The sequence below is a fragment of the Durio zibethinus genome, chromosome 25 (assembly GCF_047325235.1).
Source record: "Durio zibethinus cultivar Kanyao isolate XHJ-2024 chromosome 25, ASM4732523v1, whole genome shotgun sequence".
Lineage (NCBI taxonomy): Eukaryota > Viridiplantae > Streptophyta > Magnoliopsida > Malvales > Malvaceae > Durio > Durio zibethinus.
In genome coordinates, this window is record NC_143186.1 from 17,053,892 (window position 1) to 17,062,031 (window position 8,140).

The 8,140-nt window shown below is 32.1% G+C and overlaps 2 protein-coding genes across 4 annotated transcripts; one reads left to right on the plus strand and one right to left on the minus strand.

Moving 5' to 3' along the window:
* The first annotated feature begins 103 nt into the window (after window positions 1-103).
* LOC111275773 (universal stress protein PHOS32-like) lies at window positions 104-3,665 on the plus strand. 2 transcript variants are annotated; one of them, XM_022861284.2, is made up of 3 exons: window positions 104-1,030; window positions 3,110-3,166; window positions 3,264-3,665. In XM_022861284.2, the coding sequence occupies exons 1-2, from the start codon at window positions 373-375 to the stop codon at window positions 3,115-3,117; spliced, it is 666 nt and encodes a 221-aa protein (XP_022717019.1). In that variant the 5' UTR covers window positions 104-372; the 3' UTR covers window positions 3,118-3,166; window positions 3,264-3,665. The 2 variants fall into 2 exon arrangements, with proteins under 2 accessions (XP_022717019.1, XP_022717018.1); XM_022861283.2 differs by having other exon boundaries at window positions 106-1,030; window positions 3,110-3,157.
* LOC111276481 (uncharacterized) lies at window positions 3,480-7,114 on the minus strand. Of its 2 annotated transcripts, XR_016333582.1 has the most exons (4): window positions 6,456-7,114; window positions 5,470-5,791; window positions 3,856-3,949; window positions 3,480-3,749 (listed from the first exon to the last, which is right to left on the minus strand). XR_016333582.1 is itself a non-coding variant. In XM_022862223.2 (3 exons), the coding sequence occupies exons 1-2, from the start codon at window positions 7,038-7,040 to the stop codon at window positions 5,519-5,521; spliced, it is 858 nt and encodes a 285-aa protein (XP_022717958.2). In that variant the 5' UTR covers window positions 7,041-7,114; the 3' UTR covers window positions 3,786-3,949; window positions 5,470-5,518. The 2 variants fall into 2 exon arrangements, 1 of the variants encoding a protein (XP_022717958.2); XM_022862223.2 differs by lacking the exon at window positions 3,480-3,749 and having other exon boundaries at window positions 3,786-3,949.
* Window positions 7,115-8,140: the final 1,026 nt, after the last annotated feature.

The window sequence follows — 8,140 nt, forward strand, 5'->3', positions numbered from 1 at the left end:
TTATTTTGTATTTCTATCCAGTATTGTTTGATCTCAAACTGTTCATTTGAGAGAGCTTGGGCTGCTCTAAACCAAGTTCACTCAACTGCAAAACCCAAACCCAAATTCCTACAGGAAAAATGTTCCAAATTCCCTTGGAACTTGGAAGAACTCTTTTCACTTTGTCTGGTCTTTTTGGCCCCACTTCCCAAACTCAATTTCTTCCCCGTTTCTTCCAATTCTATCAACAACCGGAACCCCAAAACCAACGTCTAAACCAAACTCTGGAACCGTCTCATAAACTCTGAAAGCTCTCTCATTTTCTTATTGGAAAAAACCCAAAAAAGGAAAGAAAATAAAAAAAAAGGTTAGCCCAAAAGAAAAGGAAAGAAAATGAATCCTACAGATAACAGTGACCACCCTCAACTTCCAACAATCAAGATACGCCACCCATCCTCCCCTCACCACCCAACCTCCGGCGCTACCCCCACCGCCGACGCCCGCCGCAAGATTGGCGTAGCAGTCGACCTCTCCGATGAGTCTGCTTTTGCCGTTTGCTGGGCCGTCCAAAATTACCTCCGACCTGGAGATGCTGTCATCCTTCTCCACGTGTCACCCACATCCGTACTCTTCGGAGCCGACTGGGGCCCACTCCCTCACACCCCGCAAAACCCTGAAACCCCACAGTCCCAAAAGCAACTGGAAGACGATTTTGATGCCTTCACGGCTTCAAAGGCGGCTGATTTGGCCAAACCCTTGAAGGAAGCTGGGATTCCCTTTAAGATTCATATAGTGAAAGATCATGATATGAGGGAAAGATTGTGTCTTGAGGTTGAGAGGTTAGGGTTGAGTGCTGTTATAATGGGGAGTAGAGGGTTTGGAGCTGAGAAAAGAGGGAGTGACGGGAGGTTGGGAAGTGTTAGTGATTATTGTGTGCATCACTGTGTTTGTCCTGTTGTTGTTGTTAGGTATCCTGAAGATAAAGATGGCGGGAATGGCGAGCCCGTCGTGACGGTTAAGGAGGCTGAGGTGGAGGAGGAAGGTGGCAAAGGTAAATTCTTTTTGGGGTTTTATTTTTGGTTGTTTCATTTTGATTGGAAATTTGGGATCTTTATACTTGTTTCAATACTTAATCTGGATGGTTTGAGCAGTTCTTTGTATTGCTTATGTGTTTTTATAGTAAGAATTGATAAATAGTATATAGTAGCAAAGTCGTCTCTAATGATCCATAAAGCGGATGCCACATAGTAACCTAGTCTGTTTTGGTTTGAATAACTGAAATTTTGGCCTCTTAGCAGTGTCTTGATTTTTACTTGGGATGATCTTAGTGTTTTTATAGGATGATGATTGGGAACAACAGTATAATGCGATCCATATGGGTGACCACATGTTGTGGGAAAGGGCTTAGTTTGTTGTTGTTATGGCTGATACAATATTTAAGTCAGTAAAGGTTGGTCATTTGCTTGGTATCAGTTTTGGCATAATATGATCTATGTAGATGACCATGCATTGGGAAAAGGTTTAGTTTGTTTTGGTTTTTAGTGATTCAAATTTTAGTTTCTTGGCATTTTTTTTCTCATTTACCTTGGATGGTTTCAGCAGTTTTTGTTACATTAGCTGATAAATAGGGCATGGTATTGGTGTTATAATATGATTGATATAGCTCATCCCATATGGTGCAAAAAGGTTTAGTTTCGTGTTGTTCTTATAGCTCTATAAAATGTTTAGTTTACTTTATAGTATTAGACTTTTAGTAATAGGAGGATTTGTTGAGTGGATAGGATTAGTTTTGTCTCCTCGAATATTGTTGCAGATTGTAAGTTAATTGAAATGAAGATATGTGATGGACAAAAGAACTAATGAGTCAATAAGGACAGCATGTGGAGTGTGGTGTGCTTGGTTGTATAAACTGATCATACATGTCACTGCTAACTTGGTATAATAACAAGTAAGCTGTGCATAAATATAATAAAGAAATGTGATAGCAATTGTTACAATGTTTATCAAGTAACTAAGTATCTGTAAATGCTGGATAAGAATAGTAATCCCTTCCTTGAGCTTTGTTATAGATGTTATGTTGTTGTATTGGGAGCTAATTGAAATGCAGACAAGTGATCTACAAGGGAAATGATGATTTAATAAGGAGGATGACATGTAGTAGTGGGGTGTGCTTGATGTTGGAACTTATAATAGAGGTCGCTGCTAGATTGTTAGTATGATTGGAGAGCATTGCATAAATGTGATAAAGATGTGTGGATAGCAATTGCTACTGTTTTTTGACCTGTTAAATATGTGCAAATGCAAGTTTGAATATGTGATGTAAAGTTACTAGATGCTGCATAAATTAGGAACTTTTAGCCTCATGGTTTCAGTATGTGATTCCATCATGAGAAACGATCAAATTGTATCAGAAGCTGTTTGTATGGGAACGCAAATAGTTTCATAAATCATAGGTACTTTAACTGGGAGAATCTGGGGAGATAAATTGATTCAGTGTGCTTTTTTCTGTGGACTCTTCTAAAGCATCCCCCCTGCCCCCACCACAAGGGAGAAAAAAACAATATTCTGGGAAACTTTGAGAAAGAGAATGTGCCATTAGCTGTTTGTTAGAATATGCTTCTGTTTTTCTATACGCTGCTTCCAAATATACCTATTAGGTAGTTTCTTCTGCTGAAGTTGGTAAGTTGTGGAAATATTTTGATTAATCTGATTTGGAAAGTTGATTGGGACTAAAAAAAAAAAACTATTAGATGCCAAAAGATGTGCCAAACTTAGAAGGCTCTTGCATTTTGGAGGAAGTTGTTTATATACCAATTGATCACGCACATTTCCTCCCTCAGTCTCTTTGTTTATTTGGGCTATTGCTTGTGAAACACAGTGGAGCAACCTATGGAATAAGAAGACCTGCAAAGAAAATGATCTGTCTGTATGGTTTCCTGACGGAAGCATCTTGAATTACTAAACATGAGCTTGCCTGTTATGAAATCCATAGCATGTTGTAGTGCAATGCTTCCTGAGTTTCTTTCATGGACTTTGGTTTATATATGAAATTTGTGTGAGTTGCTGAATTATTGAACTTACCACCTATTCTTGTAAATTAACATAGTGTTTGATACTTCTTTCATTGCAGATGCTTAGCAAGTCCCTGGTAATTGCAGCTTTATCCCATCAGTAGCAGGTTATTGATGTTAGAAATATCTTAATTAATAAGTTATATTTGTTATTCTTTTGTCGGTGCCTGTTCTAAATCTGATTTTTTTCATCCTGCTTATCTTGTGTTGTAGATAGCATAGAAGGCTCTGAGTCGCTATGGATTACCTGGCACAAAGAGAAATCAACAGTTTGGCTGCTGATGGAACTTGGTTAAAATGAGTCCTAGGATTTTCTCTTTCCACTTTCATCTCCTCTTTATCTAACTCTATCGATGATGTTATTGTATGGTTGATGAGGTTCTTGATTTCATTTTATGACACTCTAGGAGGTGATGTTTTACTGCAATGTGATATACTCTAAGATAATCCTGGTGTCACCATTTGCTTTCGGTTTTATGAGCTGTTGGCAGAAGTATGAAAAATATTCCAAGAGCTTCCCCTTAAATTCAAGGGCTCTTTGTTGTAGAAATCTGGTTTTTTACTACTTTGTTCATTGCTGAATATAAAATTTAAGTGAAGCTCTGTTGTTGTTCTTATGTAATGGTGGTCTAGTTGGAAAAACACACGCAACTGCAGATGCATGTTGTAAAAGCTAAGTTACATGTCAACCTCATATTCCTGGAATCAAAGTTAGAATCAGATGGAAATTCCATGAAAAAAAGGGGGAAATAAATCCTCTAATTCCCTCAATCAAGGCAGGAAAAGAAACCACTTGGAATTTTACCCAATCAGTTGCTTTTTAAAAGTGATTCCAGGGTCATAGATGAGCAATTCAATCAAGTTTTGTCTCCCGTGATGCCTGAATGATTGAAGTTGACCTGCACAAGAAGGTGAAGATAAATTTTTTTTTTCTTGACAGTTACACAGTCCTAGTAAACTTGAAACTTCAGTTTCAGTTTCCAATTCAAATTTTAAAGAAGAAATGATGAGAAAGAGATATAAAAAATGGGAAAAACATTATTTTTGACAATTCAATATGTAAACATTTTTCACAAATATAAAAAAAAATTGTCAAAAATTATGTGCTATATGTTGATAGGATATAAAACTTTTAATTTTGTTGATCTGTATTCAATCTTATAACTCCAATTATAAAAAGAAAAAAAAAAAAAAACAAATTCTACTCAAATCCATTTCAAGTTTCAACTGAGTTATTATTTAAGAAATGCTTGTTCAAGTAGACAGATAAGAGAAAGAAAAGAAATTCAAGAGATGCTTATCTTTAGCATTACATAATGATTATTATAAGGCTAAATGACTCACTTAGTTGAAACCAAACTTTTTTTAGTCAAAACCTTTTGCTTTTTCTAAAATTCAACTTGATGTGATGTCTAAATAACATATTATAACTTTGATAATTAGATAAGTAAGTAAATAACACAGAAGGACAAAATAATCCCCCTCTACCAAATAAAAGGGTAAAAAAATTGGATAAAAGAACTCAAAATTATCTTCCAAAAAAACCCCTCATGTGGACAAGGAAAAACCCTTACCATATGCCATATCTACATTAGTCAAGTTAATCCACATGGACTTGTGCAAGTTGGTTTCTTTTATATATCTTCAAATTGTTACATGCTTTGTTTTTAATCCTTCATACATTTTTCATTCCTAGCTAATGTTCAAAGCCCCTTTCTCTCTTAGGTTAGTCACCTAACTTTACTTTAATTATAAAAATTTATAAAGTATTGGGGATCAAAAATTATAATCATATTTAATTCAATGCACAAAAGGCTACATCTATGCTAGTGATGATCATTTTGCCATCTATTTTGAAAGTAAATGTGGCAGAAACAAAGCATCTCCCTGTCTCCATTTTGATATGAAAGGTCATAAAATACCAATTTGTGCTAAATATTTTTAACAATAAATTTGAAAATAAAAAAGAAATTATGAATATTACAATTTAAAAAAATTATTTAATGCATTAATAGTAAAATATTTTAGACTTCATAAACAAAATTTAATAAAGTAACACATTTTTTAAGATATATTAAAAATAAAAAATAATATATATGTTAGTTTTTTTAACTTTTTTATGAAATTAAAAAATTTTATTGATAGTACTCAAAATTAAATATCAAACTTTGTGCCTTGTTTTTGGACATCATGCGATTATACATGAATTCAAAAACACAGTATTACAAAAAAAATGTAAGAAATATTACAATATTAAATATATAATCATGACATAAGGAAAAAAAAAAAAAAAGCAACAAATTCCACAATGAAGAGAAAGGAACCAAACAAAGAAAAGACAATAATTATAAAAAATACAATAATCATTTTTATGTCAAGAAAATTGAAATATTTCCAAAACAGAAAAAATAAAAACTACCTCGAGGGATTGTATTGTGTAAGTTAGGATTGTTAATGGGAAGTGAAATCTAACGGCTCTGATCTCTGCTCAACCTGCAGATCCCGATGGTTGTAGCTGATGCATCACCGGTATTGGTGATCATGTGCTTTTGAAGTCTTTTTAAAGAGCTAATAGTAGCCGTTGATCTTGACTCCGATTCACCATGTGCTTGATTTCTAGTTGATTGATTATCTTCACATAATCTTGGTTGCTTCAATAATCTTGATGAGCCCATAGATGTTGCTTCTCCATTGGATGATCCACCTGAGCCCACGTGAGATGAGGAGCACCCAATGTCATCCTGGATTTGTAACAAAAATGAAAAAGGAGATTTCACCCTGTCAAATACCCTGTTTGGTTCCTTAGAAAATGCATGACCAAAAATCAAAACAAAAAGAAAATTTAAATTTTTACTGATAAACTCAGAAACCCAGATTCTAAATTAAACAAATTGTTCAATATGTTGTTTGGATTATTAGAAATTAAGGAAAAAGAAAACCAAATAGTCAACAAGTCTCTGTTGATATTCTAAGAACAGGGGATTCTGTTCAAGACAAAGATTCTGAAGAAATTTCTATTCCTTGATAAATAAAGAAAATTTTTTATTTACAAAATCATAACCAAGAATCTAAATTTGAATAAATTAGTAACATTTTCAGTTGAGGGATCAGAAAATTAAGGGAAAATAGCAATAAATAAAAAAATCTTTTTTTTTCAAAGCAGGAGATTCTATTTTCAACAAAATTTTAAAGCAGATTATATTGCTTTGATTGAAAGATAATTTAAATAATTTTCTTCAATTTAAAAAGAAAAACCTTTAAATTAAGCTATTTTCAGATTCAAATATCTATCTTGAAAAGGTATAATTTATATATATATATATATATATAATAGATGGATAGATATAATAAAAGGCCAAAACAGATGTCTAGAAAACAGAGCAAAGAAAAAAGAAATCAACATACATCAGAGTAAAAGCTATGATTTTCTCTCATCCTCTTCAACCCAAAACCACCACCACCTTCAGTACTACTAAAAGAATCCAAGCTAGTCACCGGCTTCGACATCGAAAAAGAAGAAGAATCCCCTGATAATGGAACCACCTGATTTTCCCCATCTTCAACCTCCTCCTCCTCTTCTTCTTCTTCTTCTTCTTCTTCTTCTTCTTCATCATCATCTTCATAATCTTCCTCTTCTTCTTCTTCTTCTTCTTCTTCTTCTTCTTCATCATCATCTTCATAATCTTCCTCTTCTTCTTCACACTCCGATGACTCGTCCTGCTGTGTAATCACGTCGAAGTTATTGTTGCTGTTCTTTTTGTTGTTGTTGCCAACGCATGACTCGCAAACAGTGACAGCAGGGGTGAGGTTGTGACCTGAAGCGAGCCAAGGAGTTGGGTTTTGGCAAACATGGCAGAGGAGGGTTCGGCTATGCTTTGCTACAAGGAAGTTGGCTCCATGAACCTGGACGTCGCAGTCCCAACATAGGTTTGCTTGATCTGATTCACACTGCATTCGAGCTAACCCTCCACATAGTTCACACTTCTTCATTCTCTTCTCTTCTCTTCTTTTTTCTTTTCTTTTCCTTTGCAGAGAAAGAGAAGGTCGTAGTATTTGATTAAATGAAATGAAAGCATTAAACCACGCACCCCTAATTTTTAGCAATTTAAAACGAGTAAAGGGCAGTTTTGTCATTTAATTTTTTAATATAAGGATGTAAATAATATGTTATGTTTGGATAAATATTAATAAAAAAAATTTCGTTTTTTTTTTAAATATATGTAACTTTGAATAGTTAAAATTAATAAAAAAAAATTTTTTTTAATAATTATTGGATAAAAAGTGAAAAAAAAAAGAAATGATTTATTATAATAATTTTTTTAATCATAATATTTTATTATATGTAATTTTAGAGTACTTTTAGATTATGATATGTTTACTATTTTATTTGATATCATAATTACTGTTGTATTAATAATTTTTAATTAAGTGAGACAAAAAGATATTTTACAAATATGTATTGATAGATTTTAAGTTAGTTCTTCATCTCATAAATTTAAAAAATATATTTATTCATATTCAATCATTTATTAAAATCAAATTACTAAAAAATTATAAAAAATTTTTATATTAGAAGAGATATGTAAAACTTACTTAAAAAAGACATGACTTTAACAAAATTATAGGATGATTATGATTTGTTTAAGTTTTTTTTATTAGGTTTTTAATATTAATAAAAAGATAGATATAATAATCTTTTTAAAAAATATATTTAAAAATTTTTTTTTTAGCTTTTTCTTTAAAGTAAGGTATTAAAAAAATTAAATTTATAAAAAAAAACTAAAAATTATTTGATTTTCACCTATTCTTCTTTCTTTAAATTAAAAATTTATTCAAACAAAGAAAAAAGAGTTTTGTTTCCTTTACATTCTTTTATTTATTTTCTTTCTTTTTCTTTCAATCCAAATACATTGTAAAACTATCAATAAGTCTTCAAATTTCATTCGAAAAATTTTAATCTTAATTTATTTATTATTGAATTAAACTTGAGCAAATTACTCAAATAATTAATTGAATACAATTTGAGTAGTTTAATATCTAATTAAAAAAACTCACAAAATTAATAAAAATTTTTAATATATTTAATACAT